This window comes from Heliangelus exortis, chromosome 15 (genome assembly GCF_036169615.1).
Source record: "Heliangelus exortis chromosome 15, bHelExo1.hap1, whole genome shotgun sequence".
In the NCBI taxonomy this organism is placed as follows: Eukaryota; Metazoa; Chordata; class Aves; order Apodiformes; family Trochilidae; genus Heliangelus; species Heliangelus exortis.
In genome coordinates this window covers 13105043-13124671 of record NC_092436.1, presented here as the reverse complement: position 1 = coordinate 13124671, position 19629 = coordinate 13105043, and the positions used below count along the sequence as shown (strand labels likewise).

The 19629-nt window shown below is 45.2% G+C and overlaps 1 protein-coding gene across 6 annotated transcripts in view; it reads left to right on the top strand.

Moving 5' to 3' along the window:
• The first annotated feature begins 3489 nt into the window (after positions 1–3489).
• Positions 3490–19629, top strand: part of WWC1 (WW and C2 domain containing 1) — a 69218-nt gene continuing 53078 nt past the window's right edge. For 2 of the 6 annotated variants that reach the window (XM_071759315.1, XM_071759316.1), the window contains exon 1: positions 3503–3939. In XM_071759315.1, the coding sequence (XP_071615416.1) occupies positions 3792–3939 (148 nt within the window). In that variant the 5' untranslated portion in view covers positions 3503–3791. Of the gene's footprint in view, positions 3940–7372; positions 7461–19629 lie in introns of all 6 variants that reach the window. The other 4 variants (XM_071759317.1, XM_071759314.1, XM_071759318.1 and 1 more) reach the window with 4 other exon arrangements.

Here is a 19629-nt window from a genome sequence, read left to right as displayed (position 1 = left end):
TAACTTTGACAGAAAGTTCCTTCCATGTTGGGACTGTCAAGGACAGCCGGTGCACTCTTCATTGCTCGGTGGGCACCTCAGCTCTGCCCGCCAGGCTTGAAGCAGCTTCTGAAAGCAGAAAGGCTTTGGGGTACTCTTGAATTGAATATTTCAATCTTTAAGAACCTGGTTTTGCCTTTTTTGAAAAAATGCCATTTGGAAACTGAAAAAAATTGACATACAACTTGGGGGTGAGCAGCATGGGGAGGAGGGTCTCTCTAGATGGTTAAGGTAACCCTCAGCAGAGATTATATTGTGTCAAGTAGGACAGAACTGGAGGTGTTAACTAAAACATGGTATTTCAGTTACATGTATTTGTTCACTAGCAATTTGCATTTAAACTCATTTTTCCTCCTATTTCAGTTCAGACATGCTAAGATACTGACCAATACTGTGGTTTGGCAGCTTTTGACATCTGTAGTTTGGTTATTCAGTCAATTAATAATAGAGCTTCAAGAGCTGAGTACAAAAATACAGACTTTTCAGTGCATTAGGAAAAAAAAAAAACAAGCAGCAAGCAACCAAGCTTCTTGGAAACAGAAATCACCATCAGAAAATGGCTGCTCTTGTTACTGAATAATTTGTTAGCCAGCCTGTTGTGAACTCTGCAAAGCTGGATGGGATGGAGCTGTGCACCACATGAGGTCATGCTGGAGACATTGACCCCAGGGCAGAAAAAAGGTTTCTGCAGACTTTGTTCTCTGCTCTGTTCTTCTTTTTCACATAGGTAAGAGCTTACCTATCAACCAGACCTTCCCTTTCTTTGCTCATGTGAAACAACCACCTGTTTGTTTATTGCTGTACAGTTCAAACAGACTCTGATAATGCTGAATTCTTTTGTTGTGAGTACAAGTGGTAAAAGGGAGTAAGTTAACATATGCACATTCCTGATTACATTCATAACTTAATATGGTTCAATGAGAGGTGGTTTTGCTTTGGGTTTTTTTGAGTTAAGAAAGGGGGTTGGAAAAATACGATCTTTTGACTTGAGTCAGAACTACCTGAAACTGTTTTTACAGTGTGTTTATTTTAAAAGCAATTATCAAAAAAAGATTTGCACGATTACTTTTTTCATAAACACAGCTGATGATGTCTGGAAAAGAGAAGGTATTTGTTAGCTTCTTTATATAAACCTTTCTCTATGTGATCTACACATGTTCAGAAAACTTGAAAAAAACACGTTAAAATTAAATGCATTTTGGAAGTATCTCTGTGCTTGAACGTAAGATTACAAATAAAGGAACTAGAAAATACACATGTATTTGTTTGCACTTTGTTATGCTGGCACTGACCTTGTATCCCCTCCTACACTGCCAGGAGCTCCTTCAAGCAGGAACCATCCGTGGGTGGTAGGGGGGTGGCCAGGGTAGGGGTGGTCTCAGGGCGGGGTGGGGGTGACAGGGGAACAATGTCATCAAAGAACGGCTGCTGGGAGGTGATGGATGAGCTGTTGCTGATTTTTTCGATAGTTACAGTTCCCCTGTTAAATGTTTTTAGTACATTGCTGAGTGTTTTACAAAGAGAGAAACACTATTGTGCAGAAGCTTAAAGGCAGGAAAGAAAAAATGATGGCCGGCTGCAGCAACTAACCCAGTGCCCCACAGAAATCCATTGCACTCTGCTGGCATCAGCCCAGGACTCCTGGTGGTTCTGGTGTCTGCTCACTGGAGCGGCAATGCTCCCAGTCCTCCCAAGTCTTCATTTCCAAAAGTAACCACAAGCCTCATTTAGAGTTGTAGACTGTATGTTTATTGCCTTTTTTTTTTTTTTTTTTATTATTATTTTTAAAGCCTTGTCTGTGGTCCTGTTCATAGGAACAACACTTAGTGGCCCCCTCAAAATCTGGCTTCAGATAAAATGGGGTTAAATTGGGCTGTTTTCCAAATGCCTCCCTTACAGTTTTGTCTTAATTTTCTTCCCCGCTCAACCACTTTGTCAGCCAACTGCTACTGCATTCTGCTTTGGTCTCCAGAGACCTCAAAGTTCTGACTCCCAGCAGCCTGTCAGAAAGCCTGAAAGAAGTTATCTTACTCTCAAAATCTGGCACAAAAATGAGATGTTATTTCTAATTGTCTTGCTTTCTTATACTTTTACTCTCCAGCCCTTTGGGCCTCCCCTCTTCATATCCTCATGTTTCCTTTTCCATCCCTGTGCTTGGCAGGGATCCCTGTTCCATTCTGCTCTTTCAATAGCTGGAGCTCTACAAAACTTTTTTTTGTTTGTTTGTTTGGGTTTTTTTTTTTATCTCCCCAGCCTTGATAGCAGGAAACTGGCATCAACTGGTGCTCCCTGGGGAAAATTCGATCTCTCACAGAAGCCCTCTCATCGCCATGCTGTGCAGGTCATCTGCTTGTGGCCTGATCGTGTGCCATCTCTTGAGCTTTTACTGTGACATTTTATTGTGGCCATTCTGTTCAAGCCTAAATCACTGATCTGTAGGGAGCAGTGCTTGAGAAGGCACGTTTTCATAGCTCCTTCCATACTGCACTGCAACTGCTCCAGTCACTCTCAGGTACTGGTGACCCGAGCCAGGATTCAGCCTGCTCTGGAAAGGGCAATGTCCCACACAGGGCTGCAACCATCACCCACCCGCTGGCTTGTGCCTTGGATCTGGGATCTTCCTTATGCTCTCCTAACTTATCTTTACAACCCTGCCTTCTGCCCAGGGTTTCGCTGTATCTTCACACCTAGCTTCAAAGAACTTTAATTCTCAAAACTATATAAATTGAAAAGTCACCAGTATCACCCCCATGGACACGCTGCAGGCAGCTCCCGTGGCTGTTGGCTTACGGATGGCAAAGGAGGACTGGCAGCAGCAGCACCTGGGGGGAGCCCACCTGGGGGTCCCTGTGCTGGTTTGGGGGGGGGGGGGGGCTGTCTGGGGATCCCTGCACAGCCGCAGACATTGCAATGCTGGGGGCCTGCACTGCTGAGGGCTGGTGCCTGGCTGTAGGCAAGTTAGCGTCTGTGTTGGTGCAATTGCCAGCACCTCAACACACAACCAGCCCGAGCCCCTGGGGCAGCCCGCTCTGTACCTCTGGGCACTCCTTCCACCACCTCCTCCGTTTCTTCTCGCAGGGGCTGAGCTGTGCCGCAGGCCTTCATGCGCAAGAGAGTGGTGATAACTGCAGTGTGCCGGCTTTGGCCTTGCAGCTTCCCACCCGCATCAGTCCCAAGAGACCGAGCCCCGGTGCCGCCGCAGGACCCTCCTTCTCCCTTCCCTTGCTTTTCCCCTCCTCCCCCTACCCGTCCGCCTCCCCGGGCGCGCCCGCCCTGCAGCAAGTACCCCCACCCGCCCCGCCGGCAGGGGGCGCTCTCCTGCGCGCGACGGCGGGGCGGGGCCACCATGGGGTGGGGCGGGGCCTCCATGGGGCGGGTGCACCATGGGGGCGGGGCCTCCAGGGGGCGGGGGCGGGGCGCGCCTCGCCGCGGGGTTTTAGGCGGGGCCGCCCCGGGCCTCCCTCGGCCGAGCAGGAAGTGGAGGCGAGAGGGTCTGGGGCCTCGAGCGCCGCAGGGCTGACTGACCGCCCTCCCCGGACTGCCCCCGCCGCGGCGCTGTTTCGGACTCCTCGGCCCGCCTAAGCCCGGCTCCGCCCCCGTCGCGGGGCCAGCATGTGAGGCTGCCCGGCGGCGGCGCGTCCTTGCGCGGCTGGGCCGTCGCGGCCGTCGCCGGGGTCGTCGCTGCTCGCAGGAGGGGAGGCCAGAACCGGGGCCGGACCCCGCTGCCGCTCCGGCGCGGAGCCGAGCGGTGGATGGGGCAGCGAGGCCGGCGGTGGGGACGATGCCGCGGAAGGAGCTGCCCTTGCCCGAGGGCTGGGAGGAGGCGCGGGACTACGACGGAAAGGTGTACTACATCGACCACGGCAGCCGCACCACCAGCTGGGTCGACCCCCGGGACAGGTGAGCGGCGGGGCCGGGCGGCTAGGGGCGCAGGGGGCTCCGATCCGGGAACCTCGGCTGCTCTCCCCGGGAGCGGGGATGCGGTGTGCCTGTCGCAGGGCTCCTCAGCGCGGCCTCTACTCCCTCCCGAGTTGCCTGGTCGGTCGGTATGTGCGGCCGTGCCCGGGTTCGGGGGTGGCACTCGGCTCCGCGGGGAGCGGAGGCGCCTTTGTCGTTCCCCGTGGGTCTGGCTGCGGGCTGGGCACCTACCCATCGGTCGGGAGGTGTGAGAGTGGGGGAGGCCGGTGAGATTTGCTGAGGTTGTTCTGCCCTTCACGGCGTCCCCCTCGCCTCCTTTCTGGTCCCCAGGCTTCGTGCAGACCCGCACTGACCGCTGTCCTTGGCGCCCTCGGGGCGTGGGGCCCCCCTAATCCCCCCCCGAGCAGTGCTGGCTCGGCGGGGAGCGGGGCTGCAGGGGTTCTCGGGTGTCAGTGAGTCGTATCCTGCGCCGTGGCCCACAGTGGCTCTCGTGAGCGTGGTTACCCCTGTCTTCTTTCTGCTTCCTAGCAATCTCCTTGGGCTCCTGCATGCTCGGGTGAGATCTTCCCCCATATTGATGGCTTTAAAAGTGAGAGAAACAGAAAACGGTCTATTGTTCAAGATCCAGGTCGTTTTCCAAGCAGCACTCTGATCCTGGCATGTTCTAGTTCCGTGCTTGAGGTGGTTGTGGCAAGCCAGGGTACGGTAGCTCGGGCGTGCGGGAAGCTTGTCTGGATCACTGGTGAAATCTCAAGTTTTTAAATTTCACATTTAGTGCTCTGTTAGCTGAAGTTCCTGGGCGCAGCATCTCCAAGACTCATCTTGTTCGGCTGGAAGTTCCAACAATCTGAATATGCAGTCTGTTGTTGAGAAATGTAACACACTTCTCCCGTCTGACTGTGTGCTATTGTTGCAGGGTAGCTAGTGTAATTTCTTATTTTGTTTTCCTCTCTTGCCCTTGTCTCAGCCCCCTGAAGGGGCTTCCATTGTTGAGGGGATAGCTGTACTTTTTTTTTTTTTTCCTCCCCAGTTTTACTTGGGTGTTTTTTTTCTTAAATGCAGAAGTGAATGATTGTCCAGTTTTACAGCATTTCAAGGAGTGTTCTGCATTCCAGGAATAATCCTTGTGTGTACTATACACAAATGTAACCTGCTGTATGATGGGCATTTGGAACTTGTTTTGAGGCTTCTGTTTCAGAGATGTGGCTGTACCACAGGGCGAGTAACTGTTATTTCCAAGTGTATTTTTAACCTTCAGGACAGTCAGTACTACCTTAAATTAGGACAGCTTTTCTGGCATCTTTATTTTGTTACAGTCAGTGAAGACAAGTGAGATACACTGGCTTATAAAAATTCTCCCGTGTCTGGTTAGTGACTTGAGAAGCGACCCAAATGTCTAAATGTGTACTTTATGTACTGATAACTCGTATCATGTAACATATTTTTGTGCACGTAGAAAAACACCTGAATACACATGGCCCTGATGAGCTTTGCCTCTGAGTCATCTTCAGTAGCTATTAAGGAAGTGAGCTGTACTGGACACTAGCCCTGAAAATCGTCAAGGTTTCAGAGAGTTTATTGGTGCAGCACTAGAACAACTGTGTGACAACACTTGCCACTGCCTGGGGGACCATATGCTTCTAAGAGTTGGAGCCCTGCTCTGGCATAACAGAATTTTCTCTCTCCACTAATTATCACTGCCTGTGGTGGGAAATTTCTCACCAGCTGAAGTTGTAACTACTCCATGTAGTAGGTGAACTTGGATTTATGCACTGATGGTTGAATTTATCAGGCAATTTTATGTTTAAAAAAGTGTAACCCTTGCATTTGACAAGTAATCTTTAAAATTGCTGGAGCTGAGAGGCTGGTTTACTTATTTGCTATATTGCTCTCTGTGTGCTATGCTTGCATATGCTGTCTTATAGCCAGCAAAAAGGAGCAGATACGGGAAGCAAGACTGTGAAACCTTAAGTTTGAGAGATGTGGAAGAACATGTGTGTGTTGGGGCTCACTCTGAATGCAGCTGCTTGTCAGTGAGACTGCTTGTGCAACACTTGATCAGTTTATTTAAGTAATAGCAACAATAGGACAGACATGGTTCTAAACCTTCCCTAGATCTTTCATTCTGGCTTAATTTAATGGAAATAAACATGAGCAGGGATACCATCTAGCTTCAGGGCATTGGCTTACCTGTTGTTGGGTTTTTTTTTGTCACAAGAGTTGGTGTCAGGTTTGGAGTGTGCTAACTGAGGTGGGTTTAGCTGGCTGCTAGGGAGGCAAGCCTGGTGTGCAGGGGGGTGTCAGCAGCAAGGAGGGGGACAGGGGTGAAAGGTGGGACCTCAGCTGGCCTTGGACTGTTAGAAACTAAAAGCTGGGCTGGTGAAGCTGCTGTGGCTAGTGGGTTTCCAGCTCTCCTGTGATGCATGACACCAGGCTGGCAGATGAGCTGTTGGTAAGAGGGGCCATTAGACTTTGCCCGTAGGAAGTCAATGGCACCTGATGGCATGTTACTCTCCTGTGTGACCCGACTCAAGTGATGCCTTTTAAAGCTATACTAGAGCTCAAAGAAGTCCTGGAAAGTCTGTGGATGTTGGAACATTTTGGAAAATCTAAGGTTAGTTATCTGAAGAATGTTGTGACCTGACAGCTACTGTAGCTGGGGTGTGGTATAACAGCAGTTCTAGTGACCAGATTGGGAGGGGGAAAGGGTAGGAAAACCAAGTGTGCTTTTCCTTGTGTAGAAGGAAGCTCACACAGCTGACTTTATTTGGTAAATTGTTTTGAAATTGGGTAATTCAGGATTTGGTTACAGTGCAATGGGAGTTCAAACCTTAATGAGATAGGGGAAGACATCTCATTCTGAGATTCAAAAGTGTGCATGATCTTTCATGTGTGCACCAGTGGGTACCATTTGGTAAAAGCAGAGGCTTGTCCCAGCTGCTTTTTTAGCACAGAAAGTGCATCTGCACTGTAAGCTGCTGTGCTCAAAATAAGAATGGTGTCTCAGAAGCAGCAGCAGCAGCTGCTGCCTGTTCCCAACCATCACTGACAATAAGGAATTGCACCAACAGAATTCCCTAAGTGAGATTTCTGCTTTCATCAGACCTGAGAGTTAGAGGTGGATGTCTCTGTTCTGGTGGGTGTGCTGTCGTTGGGTTCTTTGCCTTGATTTTAGGGGAACCTTAAGTCTCCCTCAAGCTGTCTTTGCAGAACATAGTTTTTTCTCTCTTGGCTTTCAACCCTGAAGCTTCCTGATGCACTGAGCAATGGGAGGGTGCCTGATAACATGTCCCACTCTGTAATGTGGATGCATTGAAAATAAAAAATAGTTATGGACCATGACACACTCGAATATTTTTTTCACATACTCTTCCCACTGGCATGGTGGTGTAAGCAGGTTTTTCTGTTGTTGTAGATGGAGCTGACAACATCTCATTTTACCACAATCACTGGGATCCTGTTGAGGGTGAAGTCTAGTGAAACAGGAGCGCTTCTAGCCTAAGGTCAGTGAAGCTGCTGAACAGCAGCAGATGTTTTCAGTTGTGGGAAGCAGCAGTGTCTTGGTGCCCCTTCATGCTGTAAAGGGTTGGAGCTGTTTATTAAATGAAAGCCTAGATTCTGCTGGTCCTCTCTGAAATCCGTTCATACTCCATATGGAGGTGTTTCCAGTCTGAACCTATAAAGCAGAGCTTTGGTGAGGAGGATTAGGGAAGAGAGTCACCAGGTCTCAGGGCCAGTATGTGCGTATGTTGTCACATGTAGAAGACTATTGTGCTTTTAAAACAGTCAGGGCAACAGATTTATTGCAGAAGATTGAGGTTTGCTGAGCCTGAGGATCTTGCTGAGGAAAAGTTAGGCATGTCATTGAGGACAGTCATCTAGTCATGTCTCTCTAGGTCTGCCTTCTAGTCTTGATGTGAAATACTGCTGGGTATTTTCTTTCTCCTGCATTATTCTGATCTTGAAGCTTTTTAGCATCAGCTTGCTCTGCAAGCTTGATTTCCAAAATACATTTATTAAAAAAAATGTGATCATCATGCTAAAATTTCACATACAACTGTGCAGTACTCGGATTATTTGCCTATAGCATAACTGTAGCTAAATATACCTAATTTAAATGTGCACGGTATTTAAAATGGAAGGCTAGAAGAACTGAGAGCAACAAAAAGCAGGAAGAATAAAAGGAGCTGTGCATTTCTGTAGGTGATAATCAGTGAGGAGAAATGAGAAATTTCAGATGGAGCACTTCTCTCCAGTGGCTTTTTTTCTTTCATCACCGGCAGCAGTGTAGGTCATGCAATTGAAGGCTGCTAGTTTTATGCTTGCTGTTGCCTTTCTTAGCTGATAGCTAGCCAAACACCCTGTCATTTATGTGAATCTGCTGCCTTCTCATGTTTACATTCCCCAAAATAGCTGATTATTTTGAAAAGAACAGGCAGTTTAATGTGTTCTGTCAATAACCATTTTCCGTGACTACAGAAGCAAGTGACAGAAATGGAGTCTTCAAACTCCTCTAAGTGCCATCTCTGGGAATGAGTGTTTTAATGTGTAGGGCTTCTGCTGTTCTTAGATTCCCTCCCCCCCCCCCCCCCCCCCCCCCCCCGCATTAAGTAAAAATCAATTAGTTTATGTAAGTACTAATATATAGCACTTTAAAAACATCGTTACTAATGTCAAGAGACTTTCAAGATGAATTAAACAGAGTGGAAAAAGTGGAAAAACTGAATTGGAGCTAAAATCAATCAGACCTTCAGTTATAAAAAATTAAACTTGATTTCTCTGGTTGGTTGGTTGGGTTTTTTTGTTTTGTCTTTTTTTTTTTTTTTTCCCTGAGGCTCCACAGACAAGCCCTGTGGTTGCTAGGATGTATTGATGACTTTGGAGACTGCCATCAGAGACAGGGTGGGTCCTCACTTGTGCAAACTCCCTTCAGGTTGGTGCTGCTTTTTAACAAAGATATTGATGGTAAAAGTGGGGTATGCACATGTGTAGTGGCAGAAGATGTTGGCAGTGGTTTCAGAACTACTAAAAAAAAATTGTTTGCCCTTTGGGACATGTGGAAAAAGAAAAATGTAAAGCTTTGTTTATCTATGCAGCTTTTTAATGTAAATGCTTGGTGGCTATGCTGATGGCACACCTTAAGCTGATACTCCATATTGGTGCAGGGAGTAAAGTCCAGAAACTGTTCTGGCTGAAATTTTATTGTACTGTCTGTACTGACCCAAGTTTTACAGGGAGAAGATTTTCACCTGCTGAAATTACCCTACTCTCAGCAGTAGTGTAGAGCATCTCCTAAAACTGTATATTTGCACTGGTGTCTTCATAGCATGGTTATGGGAAGATGAGTGGGTGTCAGGTGAGTGGAGTTAGGTTTGGGTGAGTGTCAGGGAGATGGAGTTAGGCTTTTCTCTATGGTGACCAGTGATAGGACAAGGGGTAATGGGTGTAAGTTGGAGCATAGGAGGTTCAAGTTGAATATCAGAAAGAATTTTTTTACTGTAAGGGTGACAGAGCCCTGGAACAGGCTGCCCAGGGGGGTTGTGGAGTCTCCTTCACTGGAGACATTCAAAACCCGCCTGGACACGTTCCTAGGCGATGTACTCTAGGGGGCCCTGCTCTGGCAGGGGGGTTGGACTAGATGATCTTTCGAGGTCCCTTCCAACCCCTAGGATTCTATGAGTTTGCACTAAGCTTTTCCATGTCTGAATCTGACTTAAATTCTTCTAGCTTGTGTCAGAAGACTTACTGAAAGACATGAGAAGGCTTGTCCAAAAAATTTCATTGACATAACTTGTATGTAAAGAATTGATGCATACTATGTGGCTGAGGGTGGTCTTGTCACTAACCTGCCACACTGCCTTTTCAGACTGGGCTCCTACCTCAGTTACTGGAGGAATTTATTAGTAAATGATTGACTGATATTCTGTACTCCTGAAGGTGACTGCAGGGCTAGCCTTGCACTCTGCTCAGCATGCCAAGGAGTGTCACCACACCATGACATGTTCCTGCATGTGGCAGGGAGACTACTGATCTTGTCTGCTAGGAGTGAAATGTTCTGGCCTTGATGCTCAGCTGTGTCAAGTAAGGGAGAACTTCAAGTCTTCCTGCAAGGGGGGGAGAGATTGCACAGCTGTCTTGGGAGAGTGTGGCTGTTGTTCTCTTTGGCTTCCTGAACCTGGTGGCCTTCAGTGCCCTTCCAGCAGGGCAAGTGTTAGGTGAAAAAATAAAAGAATGAAAGAGTGGCAGCAGGTAAGCAAAGTTGAGGGGATATGTAGACAAATGCTTCTGCATCCACATAGGAACTAGACCACTTCTTTGGAGAGAAATACTTTTTATTCTGGCTGGTTGCCATTCATGAGACCTGTTTAGTAAGTTTACATGCTTTTCTTGTGGTAGTGAGAATTTAGCTTTAACTGCTCAAATAAAACCCAGAGTTCTTGTTCCCAGAGCCTAAGGTTACCACTCCCACCTCCCTTCTGAGCTACGTGCACAAATAATTGGCTGAACAAACAAAAGACAAAACTGCTCCCAGTAGAATAATAGCCGCCTTTCACTGCCACTCATCCAGTCAAGTGACATCTGGAAGAATCTCTACAAAGTCACAGGAGGTTTGTGTGTAACGGGAAGATGTAAAGAAGCCAAATCCTACAGCTGTCAGTGTTCTCTGGTTTTACGTGACTTTGGATGGGTTCTTCTGGCCTGGTTTGTTCTCTGTTTATACTGGTACTTGGAGCTTCCTACTCAGCCATGGTGTTCTACAGTGTAAGTACCCAACACATTTAAGCCAGATGAATTGCTTTCTCAATCTTACAGAGGTGCTGTGGGGATTAATTAGTTCTAAGTGCTTTCTAGCTGGGATGTCAAGCTGATGTATCAGGACTAATGGTATTGTTCAGTGAAACTGTTTAGTTCTACTCAAATGCCTAATCACTGTTTTAGAGTAATTTACTCTGTGGAGAAAAGCTTTATTGACTTAAAGCATGCAGTAAACAGTATTGATTTGCAAAAGCCAGTCATTCATATCCACCTTATGCAGAGTTGAGATGCAAGGTGGTCCCATAAGGCTTTTGAACTAAAATATAAGTGAACGACTCCTTAAATTGCCCTGCACCAACTTACAGATTTCTCACATGCAACTTAAAATGCCTTGATAGCATTCTCCTGATGGCAAGGGCTTGTCCCTCACAACCTTACCCCAGGGAGGGTGGCCTCCAGCATACCAGCAGTTGCCAAAACAATCTGGACCCTTGGAACAGCACAGGAAAATGTAGATTCTCCCAAAACTGCTCTGTAAAGCTTTGTTGTGGTAAACTTTGCAGTTAATTTTACCTGTGCCTCCCACCGTATTTGATTTCATGTGGCAGCAGAGCCTCTACAGCTGCTAGAAGACAAGCTGGTGGCCCAGCTGTGCAGGCTGTACCCTTGTCCCTATGCAGCCTCCAAGCTATCCAGTGCATGGATCCTGCAAGATTCTCTTTGAGGGGCTCAGGCAGTTTGGTACCGGAGGTCGCCAGCAGCAATTTTTTTGACTGTGGCATCTAACCCCTGAAGAAATATGAAGAGCATGTCACTGACTACTTCATCCTGGTTACTGACTACTTCATCCCAGCCACTTAAAGCTCTTGTATTTTGACTCTTTGAAAGGCTCAATGTATTGATTTTAACTAGCTTATCCAAATTACCTTAAGGGAAAATTGTGTAGGGGTGATAATGGAAAGTATTTGACAGTCACATGTGATGCAGCTCTGCAAATTATCCATTCTGTTTCCTGTGAAGCATCTCAGGTTGGTCGCCTGCCTTGGGTTGAGCTGGGTCAGTCAGCCTGATTCAGGTGAAAGGGAAGCTTGCAAGAATACCTTTGAGAGGTGTTTATCAGCCTCAGTTGGTAGAACTGTCTTTCTCTGAGCTGCTGAAATGCCAGGGAGTTGGAGATGTGTGGGTGGGGCTGGTGGGGGCTGGCAGTCAGGTGAGAGTGGGCTCCTTGCTTGCACTTAAGTAGTCAACCTGGGTGTTTCATGGTGCTCTAAAGCTGAAATCTCTGCTTACCCCACGGGTGCATTCTCTTAGAGGAAATCTTCAGCCTGTCAGGTACAGCTCCACAGGGCTGCTGTGGTTCATGGGGGGGTTGAGTGGGATTGCTGGGGCATCTGGTATTGCTCATCTGGGAGCTGTGAGAATTCTGCAACAGTGCTCACAGGGGTAAGGTCTGTGCTCAGCTAGTGATGCTGCTCTGTTTTTCAGGAGCTCTTAGATCTCTGCAGTGTTACATTTTCATCCAGCTAGCTGAAATAGCTTGTCAGCCAGTAAATCAATAATACAGACTTGAATTTTTTTTTCTGTCACTAGTAAATATTTCACACTGCAAGATCTATGCACACAAGTTAAACAATCCATTTCTTTGATGAGTTACCGACTGGTTCTTAGGTGGACACCTTAAGAAGGCTTTAGGCATTTTAACAGCTGGTTCTCAAGAAGTAAGTTTTCCAATATTCTAGACATAAGCTGATTTGGCTGGTAAAAGGGATCTACTTTCAGTTCTCAGTGACTTATTCCATCTTAATTTAAGCTATATGTGCAGGAAAATGAAATGTCATGGCTGCAACTGTGTCTCTTGGCTTTCTGTGGCACCAAGGTTTTGAAAGATGATTTGGACTTCCTAACTTTTCTGGTTTGCTTTTTAAATTTGAATGTTGAAGATTCCAGGTTTAACTTAAACCCAGTCTGTCAAATATCAATGTGATAATCTTTTCAGTTGAGTTGGATATAGAGTTGAATAGAGGTAGATATATCATCATATGTCATCCATTAATTAATCGTAGAGTATCGTATGATGATAATTTCTCATTTAATTGTCTGACTGGTAATTTATTTTAGAAGATATGTGCCATCATGGTGTTTGCTTGATGCTAAGGATAGCATAACCTGCATGCAAATACTTTGTTAGAGCGCATACTGTTTGATTGCTTGGTCTCATACTCAGGCATTGCTTCTCACTTTCTTTAAGATATCCTTTTATGAGGAGAATGTGAGAGTAGAAAGGGGAGGGGTATATGGCCAAGGAACCTGGCTCAGTCAAACTGTCTTCCACGCAGGCTTGTTTTCACACAACCTTTGTAAATGCCATTCTTATCTCTAAAGCAAATGTTGTACTGAATTTTCTTATTTCTGTTTACCCAGTAGTCTGTAGCTAATACTCCATAGTGCTTTTTGGTTTATTTTCTGTCAGCTTCCTGTGTACACTTTTTCAGTTTGGGATGTTAGTTCTGACTAGTTGTGTTGCATCTACAGCGGCTTAGATGGGGCTGGTGGTCATTTCTAGTGTGGTCACTACTGGTTTTGAGTCAGGTGCTTTTGTGGTTCTTTTCACTGGGAAAAGGTGCCTTGATTATCAGAGGCAGACTTGACTAAAGCTGAACATGCCACAGTTCACAGTCTAGTTTAGACATGTGAACAGGCAGCAACTATTTAGGGGTGGTAGGGCTTGGTCCTGGGTCAGACTGTGTCCCACCATGACTGGCTGCTGCCAGAGCCCAGGTGGTCTCTACCTCAAGGCAGTGAGATGGGGGCTTATTGCTCGCATTTTTTGAACAGAGCCAAATGACACCATGTTTTTGAACGAGGAAGGCAGCTGGTATAGTTAACTCCTTGGTGTTCAGTTTTGCTGGGTAGTAACAGAAATGAGACCAGTCCAAGTGGTAATACACAGCTGTAATCTGATTTATTACAGAATGCATTTGCAGTGAAATAACTTGAATAACTTTAGCAATGACTTTTAAAGGCAATATTGTTTGAATTACTGCCCTGGCTGGAGCAGAGGCGTGACAACGCTTCTCTGAATGAGTTGTACCTCTTGCCAAATCCCTTGTTGAAGAGAAGCTGAAATGCTGCTTTTAGACTAGCCTAGGAACTTGGTGAAAGGTGTAGGGAATAATGGAGTTAGGTCAGTGTGAATTAATGGTTTTCACATCAGAGTTTTATTATTTATATTGCTTCCTGGATGCTTAAAGAGGGTTTACATCCCCTTAGCTAGTTTCTTTGCAGCTTCAGTGCCATTTGATGCCTTTGTGTTCCCAGCTCTGATGCTCACTCCTTTTTTCCAGTGATGGTGGTTTCTATTTTTTCCTCTCAAGCTGTATAATAACACTGCTTAGTTTTCTTACAGCCCTGCTTACAGGTTTTTTAAAAGTCTCTCAAAGTAAGCATTTTGCCTGATGGAATAAAGGTTTACAAAATGGTTTTTTTAGTCAAGAAAAAAAGGCAAGAAATAGACAATTTTTTTTTTTAAATGCAAATTTATCTAAGCAACTCCTTAAGAAGGGAGGGATGAAGGAATTGAAGATTAAAACCTGTGTTTATATACATGTAGAAGCTTGGAGGGAAAGAAATCCATTCAAAAATACACAATAGGATTTATGGTGAGAAGTGCTACATGCATATTCATGTCTAATTTGCAGATCCTTTAATGATTAAATACTTTACTCTAGAACTAAATAACCTTTTGTTGAAATGAGGGCTCTAATGCTTCTCTAGTGGATGGGAAAGGCTGGGTGGTGTAACAGATCTGATACTCTGCCTATTTTTACTGTACTAAAAGACTTTAGGTGTGTCTTGGGCATTATATTAGGATAATCAGTAACTCTTGAACATGACATGTGAAGCAGAGACTTGCAAGAAATATTACCAGGCTTACCATGCTGAAAAAAAAGTGAGCATTATGATGTTTTTCTCAACTGATTTTAATGTGAAAGTTTATTGTCTAAACTTTCATATCCTGTAGGCAAGGAAGGAGGCTTAGAGTGCTGATGTCTGAAATAAGTAGCCTTCGTACAAGTGAGTCACCTTTATAGGGTGTAGCCTCAGTTCTTCATGTAACACTAAAAAAAATTAGTAAGAATGAATGCACTGTTGCTGATGCTTCTGGTCTTCAGAAGCTTTCATCTACTATATGCAAAGTATGCACCTTCTGGTGTCACTGAGGGGGAAAATGCTGCTCTTGGGTAACTGTTTCCTGCAGCTGGGTTGTCAGGGCTGGTGAGCAATCTGTGACCACAGTTTCTGGTCAGGGTCAGGTGATGTGACAGCTTTAACCTGCCCCTCAGTCATCAGACTAAATGATACTCTTCACTGTATGCCTCTTAATACTGCTGTGATAAGATCGGGACTTGTCATGCAATTATGCTGTATGTGCTGTGCCTGAGCTTGGTGTCCTTTGGCAGCTGGAAGTAGTAGAGTCACCAGCTGTTGTGCTTGTGCAGCAGACTGATGGCCAAGTGACATTGGTGTTTCTGTATTGCTATGGTCAGTTATTAAACAACTGCATTTTGGGGAGATTGAAGTTCTGCTCAGTTCTTAAAACTAGACCTGAGCACGTTCAGTAACATCAAGCCAAATTGTCTTTGTAGACTTTGGAAAAATTGTGATTTGTTCTTGTATCTGGACCATCAAGAAGTGTGCTCTCCCTTGGTGTTTGTGACAGCACATTTTGGAATTGCTCCTATTTGTGGCTTTGTGAGTGCTTTTTCATTTGTTCATTTTGCAATGGGAAGAAGTACAGATCCTTGCTGGAATGGAAAGTCAGCAAAGTTCTCATGTTCCTTCCTCTCCACTAAGGTTGTGTTGTCTGACTTAGCTTTTCCTGCTTTTCTCACAACCTGCCTCTGGGATGCTTTTGTTCAACTGAATAAGAAAGCAGGGCAATGCAATGCACTTTATTTACTAAGGACTAAGGCACAAGTTTAACAAATTGCCCTTATCATTGCTCCCCTCCCTTTTTTTTTTTTTTTTTTTTTTCATTTGTTCACAGGTAGATTCTGATACTTGGTGGTGATCATAGGAGAACCCAGGATTCCCTGTTGCTGTCTTGTGTCGTGATCAGGGAGGCATGTAGCAGAGGTGATGTTCCTTGGTGCTTGGGGGCTCTGTTGTACAAAGCTGTACTTAGGTTGATTTAAAATAATGTTACCAGGTAACTGCAAAGTTGTGGCTTTTACCATGAGTACTTAAAATTTGGTATTGTCTGCATGTCAGAGCATCAGTGTGTCTGAGCTGTCTGAGTCACCTAAGGGGATGCGGTAGCAGCCCTGGGTACTTGGAGGATATTAATTGGTTTAATTCCATAGAAAGGACAAAATCGGGGTAAAAGATACCAATCCTTCTTAAACTGAGCCCTGCGTGGTTGAATTCTTAGCTTTATGGGGTAGACACTTCACCCATCAAGCAGTTGGTGTGTGGACAGGGGAAAGGCTGATATGCAAGATGTGGTGTTTCTGCTTACCATGAGCAGGCTGAGGAGTCCTTGAGCCCTTCTACAGTGCGAGTTGGCCGTTCCTTCAGTCCTGGTACCCATCTGTCTCCTCAGTAAGGTAGCAGGCATGCAGAAAACTTGGATTCAGCCAGGCAGCTGTGTCACTTTTCTGCTCTGAAAGACAAACTACAGCTTAAAGATCAGACTGTTTTCTCACTGTGCTGCACTGTGCTGCACTGTGGACTGTAATTCCATCTGCTTGTGGCCCTGCAAAGGTGACACCTGAAAAGGTGTATGCTTCTTTCTGGATGTTCTCCCTCTGTCTTCTGCATGCATAACTTAAGGCACAGTTTTACCTGTGTGTTGGCTTGCTCAGTGTGTTTTGTTCGGTAGCCTAGCAGAATGTTCATTTTTCTCAGAAATGCTGTTAGAGAGAATTTCAGTGCCATGCTTGTTTCATCAGAAGCACTGCAGTTTTACTGTCCTTTGTCTTCTCTAGTCTGGAACAGTAGAAGCATCTATTTATGCCATTGATTTGGCAATTATTTGAAGGACATAATGGAAAGGACGAGTGTTTAAAGGCTTATGGCAGTAAGATCTGTGTTTCTTATGGGTCTACAGATTCATCACTGATTTGGGAACTTGATGGAAAGTTGCTTTTCTGGATCAGTCTGTAGGCTAGCTTGAAGACAAGGGCAACAGGAATATTTGCCAGACATTTTCAGCTTGGTTGTTGCAGATGAGCTATGGATGATTTACTAAGGTGAGCTGATGGGAGTAAATTAATATACATATTGAGAATTCTACATTGATGGTGTAGATCATTGTTTCAATAGAAATTAATAAAATTAATAACATGGTTCAACTTTTTGCGGAACAAATTTCTGTTAAATCTCATTAAGGTGCTGGTTGTGAAGCAGTACTCAGTTAAGCAGCAAATTTAAAACCTGTGAGATGATGATTGCTTGCTTAAGATACAGTGCTGTAAGACAATGTCAGATCCCTTAAACATAACTGACTTTAAAAGAGTGGTGGAAATGGACAGCTGAGATGTTTGAGGTAATTGCCTTGAGCAACAGGGATGGCTGTATTCTAACAGCTTCAGTAAGTTACCAACAAATTACAGCTGGGGCTTGCTTGGGCAACTGATAGGGAGCACAGTGCTCAGCATCATTTGGTTGAAGAATGACTAGTGCATGTGGTGTCTGCAGACTGTACTCCTCAGTCTCTGCTCTCAGGTCCCTTACAGGGTTTGTATGGACTCACAGAGGTATGTTTCCAGTAACACTTTCTACTACCCTGACTGCTTTAGTTTTACCTGAAATATCTTGCTCAAATACTGGTTTTCACTGAATAAGACTTGAAACAGAGTTTTACTTGTTCAGATGCTTCTAATCTTTTGGTAGCTACAAAAGCTACAAAAACTGATAGCTATGGGGAAAACATGTTATTGAGAGATCTTGGAACAAAACAGTGTTTTACACTCTCTGAAAAAAAGGCTTCTTATTTTGGGGAAAAATGTTGCTGAGGTAAGCTGGAGAAGGATGGCTTTGTGAGAACATTATCTATACAGGGTTTGGATTGTGCAAAAAGAAGACTGTCTCTGAATTAATTTGCTTTTCAAAACCTTGTTCTCTAAATTTCAATGAAAAGTACTGTAAGGTAACTGGAGATGAGAACAAACTGATTCTGTGGAGACATGCTATTCTGCAGTTTGACATCTCTTGATATGTGTGCATGTCCTTTTGGAGGTATTGGCTTGCAAATCTGGTGGTGGTGATTTAAATAATAAAATCTGTTAGTCCTTACCTGTGTGAGCAACATGGATTTATAAAGGAGCTGAACACAGCATCTGAGCTGCTAATTAACTTGGCTTTTAAGTTGGGCTTTTTGGAAAGTAATGCTGTCTTTTGTCCCATTCCTCTTTGAAAGGCAGGGTGTGTACTGGCTGGTGTCCCTGGTGACCCAGGATATTTCATACCCCACAAGAAAATATCAGGAGTGAAATGTCTGGAGTCTTAAAGCACAATAATGAACAGACTCAATAACAATGCATAGAAGGGAAACTGTAAAAACTGGTGCCAAGTATCTACCTTTGAAAGTGTAGCATGATGTATGTGTAGAAGATTCCTTAGGACAGAGCTTTCCATAGAATGGAGCCATGCTATGGGCATGAACCCACTTAGATTGGGGAGGGGTGGTGGGGTGTAGAGCTCACCTGCAAGTATTGTTGGATATTCAGAGCTGTGATAAGCTGGAGTGAAATACTCAGAATAAATTTCTTTTAAAATAAAAAATGCCAAACCATCTCATAATGCACAGCTATTGCCCTCAAATTTTGCATAAAAATCACCCAAATGCTTTGTTAATGAGGACAGGAGTGAAAGAAGAAGCCAACTAGTGCTGAGCACAGGTAGATCTGTGCAGCTGTGTGCCTCTGTGCCACTTGTCATGAGCCTTTCCAGCTGCTGCTTGTGTGAGTGTCACGGTTTAACACTGGCCCGGCAATTAAACCGAGTAACAGACGCTCTCTATTAATCTCTCTCTCCTCCCTGATAAGAAAGGAGAGAGAATAAGGGAGAGAGACTTATGGGTTGGAAACTAAACTACACAACTTTAATGAAACAGTAATGATAAATAGGAAAAATTAATAAATATATACAAATATACAAGAAAATGGATACCACATTCCTCCCTCCTTTCCCCCAATAGCTCTCACGTCACCACTGAGGCTGCAGGGCAGCTCTGGGAAAGTCCAGGCTGGACTCCTGGAGTCGGCAGCTGTTGGGAACTGGAGGCAGGAACACACAGATAAGGGCTGGCACGGATCAGGAGCACAGGCAGGAAAACAGACGGGATCCTTCCAGGGTGCCGGGGTGAAGGAAAGGGAAGCAGGAAAGGCAGGAAGGGCAGGCAGCCGGAAGCTGGAAATCTGGCTTGGCCCTCGTGATCCCTCAAATTTATACTGAGGATGACGTATATGGGATGGAATACTCTGTTTGGTCAATTCTGGCATCTATCTTGTCTGTTCCTCCCCAAAGGAGGGATGCAGGTGGGACCTCTTTATGTTTTCCTCAGAGCTGAGCAGTGTCCTTGGCTCTGCATACCAGTCTCTAGCAGTAACTATAAACATCAAGTGTTATCAGTCCTAGAAACACAGTCCTAGAAACACACTGTCTGAGAAACTTGCTGTTAATTTCAGCAAGTGCAACTACTTACAAGAGACTTAGCTAAAAGCAAAAGTACAAGACAGAAAATCACCTTTATCCTGGCCCAAACCAGGACAGTGAGGTCTTGCAGCATGAAAAAGACCTGGGGTCTGAGCTGGAGGCTGGGTGCTGGGCCATGGGTGGTGGGGAGAGGTGTTGTGCGTTGCAGTTCCTCTGCCCAAAATTAGTGGGAGCAGAACCACACTAGTAAATGGAGAC